This window comes from Ranitomeya imitator, chromosome 2 (assembly GCF_032444005.1).
Source record: "Ranitomeya imitator isolate aRanImi1 chromosome 2, aRanImi1.pri, whole genome shotgun sequence".
NCBI lineage: Eukaryota > Metazoa > Chordata > Amphibia > Anura > Dendrobatidae > Ranitomeya > Ranitomeya imitator.
This window is the reverse complement of record NC_091283.1, coordinates 767,832,615-767,846,511: the sequence shown is the minus strand read 5'-3', so window position 1 is coordinate 767,846,511 and position 13,897 is coordinate 767,832,615. Positions and strand designations below refer to the sequence as shown.

General features: G+C 42.7%; 1 protein-coding gene across 3 annotated transcripts in view; it reads left to right on the top strand.

Moving 5' to 3' along the window:
- LOC138665712 (solute carrier family 22 member 15-like) overlaps window positions 1–13,897 on the top strand; it is a 377,939-nt gene that overhangs the window by 238,185 nt on the left and 125,857 nt on the right. For all 3 annotated transcript variants that reach the window (XM_069753451.1, XM_069753453.1, XM_069753452.1), the window contains exon 9: window positions 2,363–2,471. In XM_069753451.1, the coding sequence (XP_069609552.1) occupies window positions 2,363–2,471 (109 nt within the window). The remainder of the gene's footprint in view (window positions 1–2,362; window positions 2,472–13,897) is intronic.

Sequence of the window (13,897 nt, the reverse complement as noted above, 5' to 3'; positions counted from 1 at the left end):
CTCCTTTTACCATTGGGAAAATAAGAAAATTGTTGCTAAAAGATAATTTTTGTGACTAAAAAGTTAAATGTTCATTTTTTCCTTCCATGTTGCTTCTGCTGCTGTGAAGCACCTGAAGGGTTAATAAACTTCTTGAGTGTGGTTTGGAGTACCTTGAGGGGTGCAGTTTTTAGAATGGTGTCACTTTTGGGTATTTTCAGCCATATAGACCCCTCAAACTGACTTCAAATGTGAGGTGGTCCCTAAAAAAAATGGTTTTGTAAATTTCGTTGTAAAAATGACAAATCGCTGGTCAAATTTTAACCCTTATAACTTCCTAACAAAAAAAAATTTTGTTTCCAAAATTGTGCTGATGTAAAGTAAACATGCGGGAAATGTTATTTATTAACTATTTTGTGTCACATATTTCTCTGGTTTAACAGAATAAAAATTGAAAATGTGAAAATTGCGAAATTTTCAAAATTTTCACCAAATTTCCGTTTTTATCACAAATAAACGCAGAATTTATTGACCTAAATTTACCACTAACATGAAGCCCAATATGTCACGAAAAAACAAACTCAGAACCGCTAGGATCCGTTGAAGCGTTCCTGAGTTATTACCTCATAAAGGGACACTGGTCAGAATTGCAAAAAACGGCAAGGTCTTTAAGGTCAAAATAGGCTGGGTCATGAAGGGGCTAAATCTCCTCCACATGCTACAAAAAAAATCTGCAGTGTGGATTGACCTACGGTACAAATTTTCAATCCACAGCTCGTCAATTTATGCTGCAGATTTGACCCTTTGTTTCCTGTTACATTTTTTTGCCACTTGGAATATCCACAGCGTATCCGTTCCCATTGAATTTACACTGAATCTCTTTTTATCTGTTGAATTTGTGATGCACTTAGAACTTTCTCGAGCCGCTCACTCATCTCACTGCCAACTTCCAAATATCCCTAACTTCTAAAATTAATGTATGACATGAATCTTCAATTCTGATTGCTTCCTGCTGCCTTCAGCTTTGCTGTAAAGAACAACGTTCATGAAAATAGACCAGACTCAGGTGGAATGTTTTAATCTTTAAGTAGTATTGATATTTTTGACATTTACAAATAGTCATCATAATAAGTTTAAAATATTGATTTAATTTAGCGTCCTTACTTGGAGCGTGTACCTGACTAATCCTGGAAAAGTTTAGAGTACAACTTGTTGTTTTTTTTTTGCAATTTTATTTTTCATTTATTGATTTTCTAATATTAAGATACCAACGACTATAGACTTTGACTGTAAAGTTGAGACTTACAAAAGAACAACAACCCACAAAATGGATTAACATCCAATATAACCTGAAGGCAGGAGCTGAGCAGAATAACATATAGTTTTCTGAGAAAACACTCAGTATATCTTGTCTATAATTTTTTTTTATTTAAATTCCTTCTCATGACGACGTCCGGGTCACCAGGCTCTAAGACGTTCGATCATGCTCAATGCTTTTTGCCAGAGCAGAACTGACTGTTCCAGTGAAATGCATCAGAACCGCGATCAGACTGCAGAAATTAAAAGTACCATGGTAGGACTAAGTAACAAAAAAAATTGAAACACACTTTTGGGTATTTTCTGTCACACGGACCCATAAAAGTTGCTTCAAATGTACTTTAGTCTCTAAAAAGCAGAGAGAAACGGTTTTGTAAATTTTGTTGGAAAAATGGGAAGTAGCTGGTCGACTTTTAACCCTTGTATCTTCCTAACAAAAATTCTGTTTCCAAAACTGTGCTGATATAAAGTAGACATGTGGGAAATGTAATTTATTAACTGTTTTGTGCAATATGACTTTCTGATTTAGGGCCATAAAAATTAAAAGTTTGAAAATGGCGAAATTTTCCAAATTTCCACCAAATTTCCGTGTTTTTTTTCACAAATAAACGCAAGTAAGATTGAAGAAATTTTACCACTATCATAAAGTACAATATGTCACGAAAAAAACTGTTTCGGAATCAGTGGGATCCGTTGAAACGTTTGAGTCATTACCACATAAAGTGACTGTGGTCAGAATTGTAAAATTTGGCCTGGCCGTGAAGGGGTTAAGTGTTACGCTGCCATCTAGCTCCTGTTTAGGGAAAGCATAACATCTTGATTATATAATTTGACTTATTGGCGGCATGGGAAAATATATGTCATAGTGCTCAAAGCTAAGAACCGGTTCACTGTAGAAACCATATTGAAAATTGATAAGCCGTAGGTTGATTACATGTAGCGCAAAGAACGCAATGTGATTGGTCAATATTTCTATTTCCTTTGATGCATTTGATATGTAGCAACACATTGGATGGTTTTATCTAAAGAGCTATGAGTAACACTTTTTTCTTTCTTTAACCCATAGGTTGCTACTTGAGTCCAACAGCCCTTGCCTTACTTGGGAAGTTGTCGGTCAGCGCAGCATTCAATGTGGTTTACATTTATACGTCTGAACTTTATCCTACAGTAGTAAGGTAAATTGGGTTTGTGGTGCAATACATCAAACCTTTTCTTAGTAATGCATCGGCATGTTTAGCACAATTTTCTATTACAGGCGGACTATTGACCGTTACTTATTCTTTAACGTTTTAAAAAGGGAAAAGCATTTTACCAATATATTTCTATAGAATTTTTGTATTGCAAACAAGCAGCCAGGTTTAGGCTTAGTGGATATTTTGTGATTGTTGTTTGTCATGGTTAGTGGTCTGTGGCATTAAAGGGAATTTGTCAGCAGGTTTTTCTATGTAATCGGAGAGCACCATAATGTAGGAGCAGAGAGCCTGATTCCAGCCATGTGTCACCTACTAGGCTATATCACTATAAGACATGCTGCCTCGTGCTTTCTAGTCCAAGCACACCCTCAGCTCTGATTGGCAGCTTTCTATCAATATGCAGTGTACACAGAAAGCTAGCCAATCAATGGTGTGGGCGGAGCTATACACAGCTCAACATTCCAAGCTGTGCTAGAGGTGCGGCAGAGAAAACTGTGATTGTATTACAACTACAGCATCCAGTAGACTATGTGATTCTTCACTGGAAACAGTCCCTTCCTCATGCTGCTGTCCAGTTACATAGCAAAAGCTGCTGACCCATCCCTTTAAAGATACTAAGACACAGCTGACTAATCTGTATTCTTAAAGTGGAGTATTGTTAAAGCGTTGTCTCAAAAGTTTATGATCTACTCCCTTCTATTATCTAATGGTGACTAGTGGCTGTAGATTGCTGTGTAACCATGTTAATTATGTATATTATTACTGTATATACTGTATATTATAAAACATGTACCGTATTTTCCGCTTTGTAAGACGCACTTTTTTTCCCCAAAATTTGGGGGAAAAATGGGGGGTGCGTCTTACAATGCGGCGATACCTTATCGGTGCTGCCGCTGCGGGTGTCCGATGCTTCCCGCACACTATCCCCGATGCTGCCGTGTGCTGCTGCTGCCGCTGCTCTGTGTCCCCTGTGCTGCTGCCGCCGCGCTGTGTCCCCTGTGCTGCTGCCGCCGCGCTGTGTCCCCTGTGCTGCTGCCGCTGCGCTGTGTCACAGGTGCTTGCTGCCGCTCTCTGTCCCGTGCTGCGTGGGGGGGGGGCTCTCCAGTTCCATCCATGCCTTCCTGTGCAGTGGATTCTTTCCAGGAAAATGGCCGCCGGGAGGTCTCGGGAGATGAGATCTCAGTGCGGAAATCTCATCTCCCGAGATCTTGTTGCCGAGATCTTCATCTGCACATGCGCCACCTCCCGGCGGCCATTTTCCCGGAAGGAATCCACCGCACAGGAAAGCATTGATGGAACTGCAGAGCTCCCCCATGCAGCACGGGACAGAGAGCAGCGGCAGTACCCAGCAGCATTGGACAGACCATAGCGTCAAGCATCAGGGACACAGCGCGGCAGCATCACCTGGTAAAAGAGCGCAGCAGCAAGCATCAGGGATACAGCGCGGCAGCATCACCTGGTAAAAGAGCGCAGCAGCAAGCATCAGGGATACAGCGGGGCAGCAGTACCCAGTAAAAAAGAGTGTTGCAGCACGCATCAGAGACACAGCATGGTGGCAGCACACGGCAGCATGGGACAGAGTGCGACGGCAACACCCACCTCCTGCAGCAGCAATGCTGAGACCCCGCTTCACCACAGCCACCGCCCCGGTAAGCAATAAGATGCATGGATTATAAGAAGCACCACCATTTTATTAAAAATGTTTTTTTCTCCTCAAAATTTGGGGTGCGTCTTATAATCCGGAGCGTCTTATAAAGCGAAAAATACGGTAATTTTTTTAAAATACTCGGTGTTGCACAGAACTACACATTACTTTCAACCCCTTAACGACCGCCGATACGCCTTTTAACGGCGGCAGTTAAGGGTACTTAAACCACAGCGCCGTTAATTAATTGCGCTGTGGAAAAAGTGAATAGCACCCCCCGGAGTCGGATTTTCTCTGGGGTCTCGGTTGCCGGGGGTAAGCGAGACCCCAGAGAACATTATTCGGGGTTTTTTTTACCGACCCCCGAGTTGTGATCGTCGGTAATTAACCGTTTACCGGCGGTCGCAAAAAACCCCCCAAAAATGCGATTTCCCATTTAATTTCTCTGTCCTCCGATGTGATCACACATCAGAGGACAGAGAAATGGGGTCCCGATAGCCCCCCGATACTCACCTGTCTCCCCCGGTGCTCCTCGTGGCTCCCGATGGGCGCCGCGCTCTTGTTCCGGCCAAAAAATGGCGGGCGCATGTGCAGTGTGCCCGCTGGCCGGCACCCGGAGGATCTTTTGGGTCCTGGCTGCCAGAGACCCCAAAGAACATGATCGGGGTTGTTTTTTACCGACCCCTGTTTTGCGAACGCCGGTAATTAACTGTTTACCGGCAGCCGAAAAAAAAAGCGATATGTAATTCTCTGTCCTCTGATGTGATCGCACATCAGAGGACAGAGAAATAGGGGGATTCGGGGACCCTGTTATACTTACTGATGCCCCTTGATCCTCCTGCGTCCCCTCCTGCCTGCCGGCTTCTTCATCCAGTAAGAAAATGGCGGGCGCATGCGCAGGTCACCCGCCATGATCTGCCGGCTGGCAGCAAGAGGAGTTGGGGCTAAATTTAGGGTTAGGGTTGGGGCTAAATTTAGGGTTAGGGCTAGGGTTTGGCTTCTTTCACACTTGCGTCGGTACGGGGTCGTCGCAATGCGTCGGCCCGACGTACTGACGTACGTTGTGAAAATTGTGCACAATGTGGGCAGCAGTTTTTCAACGCATCCGCTGCCCAGTCTATGTCCTAGGGAGGAGGGGCGGAGTTACGGCCACGCATGCGCTGTCGGAAATTGCAGACGCGACGTACAAAAAACGTTACATTGAACGCTTTTTTCGTGACGACGGTCTGCCAAAACACAACGGATCCAGTGCACGACGGATGCGACGTGTGACCATCCGTCGCGATCCGTCGGCAATACAAGTCTATGGGCAAAAAACACTTCCTGCGGGCATATTTGCAGGATCCGTTTTTTGTCCAAAATGACGGATTGCGACGGATGCCACAAGACGCAAGTGTGAAAGTAGCCTTAGGGTTGGGGCTAAAGTTAGGGCTAGGGTTGCAGCTAAAGTTAAGGTTAGGGTTGGGATTAGGGTTAGGTTTGGGATTAGGGTTAAGGTTAGGGTTGTGATTAGGGGTGTATTGGGATTAGGGTTAAATTTGAGGTTAGGGTTGAGATTAGGATTAGGGGTGTGTTGGATTTATGGTTTTGATTAGGGTTATGGTTAGGGTTGATATTATGATTGTTTTGGGGTTAGGGTTGTGATTATCGTTAGGGTTGTGATTAAGATTATGGATCAGGTTGGGATTAGGGTTAGGGGTGTGTTGGGATTAGGGTTGGAGTTAGAATTGGGGGGTTTCCACTGTTTAGGTACATCAGGGGGTCTCCAAACACGACAGCCAATATTGCGCTCAAAAAGTCAAATGGTGCTCCCTCCCTTCTGTGCTCTGCCGTGTGCCCAAACAGTGGTTTACCCCCACATATGGGGCATCAGCATACTCGGGATAAATTGTACAACAACATTTGGGGTCCAATTTCTCCTGTTACCCTTGTGAAAATAAAAACTTGCAGGCTAAAATATCTTTTTTGTGGAAAAAAAATATTTTTTATTTTCACGACTCTGCATTATAAACTACTGTGAAGCACTTGGGCATTCAAAGTTCTCACCTCACATCTAGATAAGTTCCTTGGGGGGGTCTAGTTTCCAAAATAGGGTCACTTGTGGGGGGTTTCTATTGTTTAGGTACATCAGGGGCTCTTCAAACGCAACATAACGCCCACAGACCATTCTATCAAAGTCTGCATTGCAAAACGGCGCTCCTTCCCTTCCGAGCTCTGCCGTGTGCCCAAATTTATGGTAAAACTAGCTGAAGAGCCCGGCGTTGCCTGGGCATAGTAAATATCTGTGGTTAGTTATAGCACCTCACTTCTCTTATTTTCCCATCACGCCTCTCATTTTCCCAATCACATCTTTCATTTTCCCCCTCACATCTCTCATTTTCTCCCTCACTCCTCTCATTCCCCCCTAACACTTGTCATTTCGACCTCACATCTGTCATTTTCCGATCACTCCACTATTTCCCTTACTCCTCTCATTTTGCACTCACACCTTTTCATTTTCACCTCACACCTCTCATTTTCACATCAGTATATACATGTTTTTCATCTCCCTTATATATAGTATACACCTGTATGTCATCTCCTGTATATAGTATATACCTGTATGTCATCTCCCCTGTATATAGTATATACCTGCTGTGTGTCATCTCCCCTGTATATAGTATATACCTGTATGTCATCTCCTCCTATATATAGTATATACCTGTATGTCATCTCCTTCTATATATAGTATATACCTGTATGTCATCTCTTCCTGTATATAGTATATACCTGTGTGTCTTCTCCCCTGTATATAGTATATATCTGTGTGTCATCTCCTCCTGTATATAGTATATACCTGTATGTCATCTCCTCCTCTATATAGTATATACCTGCATGTCATCTCCTGTATATAGTATGTACCTGTATGTCATCTCTTCCTCTATATAGTATATACCTGTGTGTCATCTCCCCTGTATATAGAATATACCTGTGTGTCATCTCCTCCTGTATTAGACCTCGTTCACACGTTGTTTACTCAGTATTTTTACCTCAGTATTTGTAAGCTAAATTGGCAGCCTGATAAATCCCCAGCCAACAGGAAGCCCTCCCCCTGGCATAATAGACAGGTCATGTGACTGACAGCTGTCGTATTTCCTATATGGTACATTTGTTGCTCTTGTAGTTTGTCTGCTTATTAATCAGATTTTTATTTTTGAAGGATAATACCAGACTTGTGTGTGTTTTAGGGCGAGTTTCGTTTGTCAAGTTGTGTGTGTTGAGTTGCGTGTGGCGACATGCATGTAGCGACTTTTGTGAGATGAGTTTTGTGTGGCAACATGCGTGTAGCAACTTTTTGTGTGTCGAGTTGCATGTGACAGGTTAGTGCAGCAAGTTGTGTGCAGCAAGTTTTGCGCATGGCGAGTTTTTGCACGTGGCGAGTTTTATGTGTGGTGCCTTTTGAGTATGTGCAAGTTTTGTGTGAGGCAACTTTTGCATGTGTTGCAACTTTTGTGCATGTGGCAATTTTTGCGCGTGTGTAAGTTTTGCGTGTGGTGAGTTTTCCATGAGGTGAGTTTTGCACTTGTGGCGAGTTTTGCGTGAGCCTAGTTTTTGCATGTGGTGAGTTTTGCGCATGGCGAGTTTTGAGCGGCGACTTTTGTGTTTCGACTTTTATGTGGCGAGGTTGGTATATGTGTGGTGAAATGTGTGCTGAGGGTAATATGTGTTCAAGCATCTGGTAGTGTGTGGCGCATTTTGTGTGTGTTCATATCCCCGTGTGTGGTGAGTATCCCATGTCGGGGCCCCACCTTAGCAACTGTCCGGTATATACTCTTTGGCGCCATCGCTCTCATTCTTTAAGTCCCCCTTGTTCACATCTGGCAGCTGTCAATTTGCCTCCAACACTTTTCCTTTCACTTTTCCCCATTATGTAGATAGGGGCAAAACTGTTTGGTGAATTGGAAAGCGCGGGGTTAAAATTTAACCTCACAACATAGCCTATGACGCTCTCGGGGTCCAGTCGTGTGACTGTGCAAAATTTTGTGGCTGTAGCTGCGACGCCTCCAACACTTTTCATTTCACTTTTTTCTCCATTATGTAGATAGGGGCAAAATTGTTTGGTGAATTGAAAAGCGCGGGGTTAAAATTTCACCTCACAACATAGCCTATGACGCTCTCAGGGTCCAGACGTGTGACTGTGCAAAATTTTGTGGCTGTAGCTGCCACGCCTCCAACACTTGTCCTTTCACTTTTTTCCCCATTATATAGATGGGGCAAAATTGTTTGGTGAATTGGAACGCGCGGGGTTAAAATTTCGCCTCACAACGTAGCCTATGACGCTCTCGGGGTCCAGACGTGTGACCGTGCAAAATTTTGTGGCTGTAGCTGCGACGGTGCAGATGCCAATCCCGGACATACACACACACACACACACACACACACACACACATTCAGCTTTATATATTAGATATTTGTTTTTACACTTGTGAAAATAAAAAAAAATGGTTCTGAAGTAAAATGTTTGCAAAAAAAGTTAAATGTTCATTTTTTCCTTCCACATTGTTTCAGTTTCTGTGAAGCATGTAAAGGGTTAATAAACTTCTTGAATGTGCTTTTGAGCACCTTGAGGGGTGCAGTTTTTAGAATGGTGTCACACTTGGGTATTTTCTATCATATAGACCCCTCAAAATGACTTCAAATGTGATGTGGTCCCTAAAAAAAATGGTGTTGTAAAAATGAGAAATTGCTGGTCAACTTTTAACCCTTATAACTCCCTAACAAGAAAAAATGTGTTTCTAAAATTGTGCTAATGTAAAGTAGACATGTGGGAAATGTTACTTATTAACTATGTTTTGTGACATATCTCTCTGATTTAAAGGCATAAAAATACAAAGTTTGAAAATTGCAAAATTGTAAAAATTTTAGCCATATTTCCGTTTTTTTCATAAATAATCACAAGTAATATCGAAGAAATGTTACCACTAACATGAAGTACAATATGTCACGAAAAAACACTCTCTGAATCAGCAGGATCCGTTAAAGCGTTCCAGAGTTATAACCTCAGAAATTGACAGTGGTCAGAATTGTAAAAATTGGCCCGGTCATTAAGTACCAAATTGACTCTGTCACTAAGGGGTTAACATGGTATCAGAAGCTATAAAAGATTAGAAATCCATGATGTGTGAAGACCCCTTTCCAATGCATCTTGGGATTTTTATAGACCCTTGCCGTCCTTTAAAATGGGTGTCCCCCCATTCACTTCAGAGGATCTTGTAAATATAAAACAGCTATTACAATATGATTTCCTCTGCTTATTGCATGGGCTTTATGAAGTATTTCCAGAAACGGTGCCAGCATTATCTACTGTCTGTGTGTGAGATCGCGGGTCATCTCTATGTGGAACAGAGCTGCAATATCCCATGCATTGTATGGACACAAGTGGCACTTCTATCTGCTATAAAAAGAACCTTATCTGAATGCCTAACATAATTGCAGGCACCCTGGTTCTGGCATTGTCACTATCAGGCGCTGTATAATTCAAACATTTGTAAGCTTAAAAGGAACCTGCCATGTTCTGAAACACTATTATCCTGCAGATATGGGGTTAATCTGCAGGTTAATAGCATTCTAAAGCCGGTTTCACATTTGCGGTTGTGTCCGCAGCGTTTCTTCCACAATTATCCACATGCGTTGTTATCCTATATTTAACATTAGGGATGCATGTGTCTGCGATCGGTTGCGTTTTGCCGCGTTTGACGACGCATGCGTCGTTTCGTCGTCTGCGGTTTGGCGCGGTAAACGTAGCATGTAGTAATTTTAGAGGCATCAATTTGCCGCCTAGAAATGTATGCGGTTGTTAGCACAAGGAATGCGGCAAAAAACGCATTACTGTCTATGGGAACACATGCGTACACATGTCTTTGCGTACGCATGTGTTTGATGCGCTTGCGTACTTCAGACTGCGCATGTCCAGGAACTGATTTAGACATGCCCATTAAAGACACACCCTCCTGGAAATACCAAACGCATGCGCATAAAAAGCGCAAACACATGTAAAACGCATGCAAACGCTGCGTTTTTTTTTTTACTATCATGTGTAAGCTAATGCGTATAAAAAACGCTGCGTTATCATGCATTTGCATGCGTTTTTGCATGCTTTTGCGGACGATACGCTACGGACTTAACTGCAAATGTGAAACTAGCCTAAAGCAAGCCTAACTACCGCGAGGAATTTTATCTTTATTCCTCCCAGCAGACTCCGGCTTTCAGTCATTGGGCGTGGCTTCAGTCACCACTTGGTAGATAGTGAGCGGCTGCTGTAACCGCTCCCTGGCACATTTGCAACTTACCAGTGCAGAGTCGGCTGTCAGTGGCAGGGCTTGGTTACAGACGCCGCTCATTGTACACTGAGCAGTGATTGAAGCTTCTCCGGGCACACCTCTATGACTGAAAGCCAGAGGAAATAAAAATAGCTTCCTTCCTGTAGCTGGACTGTCAGTGGCGGCGTGAGACAGCTTTAGAACGCTATTTACCTGCACATTTACCCCATATATGGACGTTAATACCAGTTGGGGACATGATAGGTTTCCTTTAATGATGAGCTCAGGAGTCCCCTGTATTCATGAGCTGCCATTCTCCACTCCTATGCACAGGAATGGAAAGAAAACTGTCTATTAGTGGAGAGGGGTGGGAGGTCCTAGGTGCTGCTCATGAATATTGAGCATTTTAGTTATCTATTTTCACTGCAAGATTATCAAGGACGATCATTCCTAGGAACTCTCATTTCTAGAGAATTGTGCAGTCTAACCAGTCTTATAATATGAAATGGTCACGTACTTTCAGCCAACTTCATCTAGCTTGATTGATAGTGATACATACAGAATCTGCAAATTACTTCATTCATTGTTTTAATCTGCAAAATCACTGTAATGTGCCTGTCATTTGGTGTCTCCTTTCTAACTTGCTGTCTACTGCCTGTTGTTAGTGTAATTAGTCTCTAGCAGTAGAGTTTCCAAGACAGATTATAGAATGTGGGTCTTTAACACATAAGAGAGCAGTAGCAAAGAGACAAACCTTAAACAGCATAATGTGGATGTTCAGTTCAGGAGAGGTAAGCCATTGTACAATAGCTGAAGCATTGCATGCTGGGAGATGAACATGAAGTTGCAGCTCCAATAGTGCTGTCACAATGCAGATGAAATGTGTGACAAACCCGCACCTTGTCATCCCACCTGTCGTCACTATTACAGTTATATGAAAAAGTTTGGGCACCCCTATTAATCTTAAGCTTAATGTTTTATAAAAATTGTTTTGTTTTTTTTGCAACAGCCATTTCAGTATCATATATCTAATAACTGTTGGACACAGTAATGTTTCTGCCTTGAAATGAGGTTTATTGTACTAACAGAAAATGTGCAATCTGCATTCAAACAAAATTTGCATAAGTATGGGCATCCTTATCATTTTCTTGTTTTAAATACTCCTACCTACTTTTTACTGACTTACTAAAGCACTTGTTTTGGTTTTCTAACCTTATTGAGCTTTGAACTTCCTAGCCAGGTGTATGCAATCATGAGAAAAGCTACTTAAAGTGACCACTTGCAAGTTGTTCTCTTGTTTGAATCTCCTCTGAAGAGTGGCATCATGGGCTCCTCAAAACAATTGTCTAATGATCTGAATACAAAGATTATTCAACATAGTTGTTCAGGGGAAGTGTTGTGAATTCTGTGGCTAAGCTCCCTCCTGTGGTCGAGAGTGGTACTTCGGCTGGTTCTGTCTATGAGCTTCCTTTGGTGGATGAGAGTGGTACTGCGGCTTCTGAGTTTCCTTCCTCAGGTGATGAGGTTAAGTCGTTAGGTGCTGCTCTATTTAACTCCACCTGGTGCTTTGATCCTGGCCTCCAGTCAATGTTCTAGTATTGGTCTTGCTTCCTCCTGGATCGTTCCTGTGGCCTGTCTATCCTGCATAAGCTAAGTTTTGCTTGTGTTATTTTTGTTTGCTATTTTTTCTGTCCAGCTTGCTATATTGGTTTTTCTTGCTTGCTGGAAGCTCTGAGACGCAGAGGGAGCACCTCCGTACCGTTAGTCGGTGCGGAGGGTCTTTTTGCCCCTCTGCGTGGTTGTTTGTAGGTTTTTGTGTTGACCGCAAAGCGATCTTTCCTATCCTCGGTCTATTCAGTAAGTCGGGCCTCACTTTGCTAAATCTATTTCATCTCTGTGTTTGTATTTTCATCTTACTCACAGTCATTGTATGTGGGGGGCTGCCTTTTCCTTTGGGGAATTTCTCTGAGGCAAGGTAGGCTTATTTTTCTATCTTCAGGGCTAGTTAGTTTCTCAGGCTGTGCCGAGTTGCATAGGGAGCGTTAGGCGCAATCCACGGCTACCTCTAGTGTAGTGTGTTAGGATTAGGGATTGCGGTCAGCAGAGTTCCCACGTCTCAGAGCTCGTTCTTTGTTTTTGGTAATTGTCAGGTCACTTTGTGTGCTCTGAACTTCAATGTCCATTGTGGTTCTGAATTACCTGTTCATAACAGGGAAGGATACAAAAAGCTGTCTCAGAGATTTAACCTGTCAATTTCCACTGTGCGGAACATAGTAAGGAAATGGAAGAACACAGGTACCGTTCTTGTTAAGGCCAGAAGTGGCAGGCCAAGAAAAACATCAGAAAGGCAGAGAAGATGAATGGTGAGATCAGTCAAGGACAATCCTCAAACCACCTCCAGAGAGCTGCAGCATCAACTTGCTGCAGATGGTGTCACTATGCATCGATCAACTATACAACGCACTTTGCACAAGGAGAAGCTGTATGGGAGAGTGATGCGAAAGAAGCCGTTTCTGCAAGCACGCCACAGAGTCGGCTGAGGTATGCAAAAGCACATTTGGAGAAGCCAATTTCATTTTGGAAGAATGTCCTGTGGACTGATGAAACCAAGATTGAGTTGTTTGGTCATACAAAATGGCGTTATGCATGACAGCAAAAAACACAGCATTCCAAGAAAAACACTTGCTACCCACAGTAAAATTTGGTGGAGGTTCCATCATGCTTTGGGGCTGTGTGGCCAATGTCTGCACCGGGAATCTTGTTAATGTTGAGGGACACATGGATTCCTCTCAGTATCAGCAAATTCTTGACAATAATGTTCATGAATCAGTGACAAAGTTGAAGTTACGCAGGGGATGGATCTTTCAGCAAGACAATGATCCAAAACACCACTCCAAATCTACTCAGGCATTCATGCAGAGGAACAATTACACTGTTCTGGAATGGCCATCCCAGTCCCCAGACCTGAATATCATTGAACATCTGTGGGATCATTTGAAGAGAGCTGTCCATGCTCGGCGACCATCAAACTTAACTGAACTGGAATTGTTTTGTAAAGAGGAATGGTCAAAAATACCTTCATCCAGGATCGAGGAACTCATTAAAAGCTACAAGAAGCGACTAGAGGCTGTTATTTTTGCAAAAGGAGGATCTACTAAATAATGTCACTTTTCTGGTGAGGTGCCCATACTTATGCACCTGTCAAATTTTGTTTGAATGCAGATTGCACATTTTCTGTTAGTACAATAAACTTCATTTCAAGGCAGAAACATTACTGTGTCCAACAGTTATTAGATACATGAAACTGAAATAGCTGTTGCCAAAAAAACAATTTTTATAAAACATTAAGCTTAAGATTAATAGGGGTGCCCAAACTTTTCCATATAACTGTATGTCAGAAGGATCATGCGGTACAGTCTTCGCACTTGCACCACCATGACGTTCCGCACCCCCTGGTGACCTGT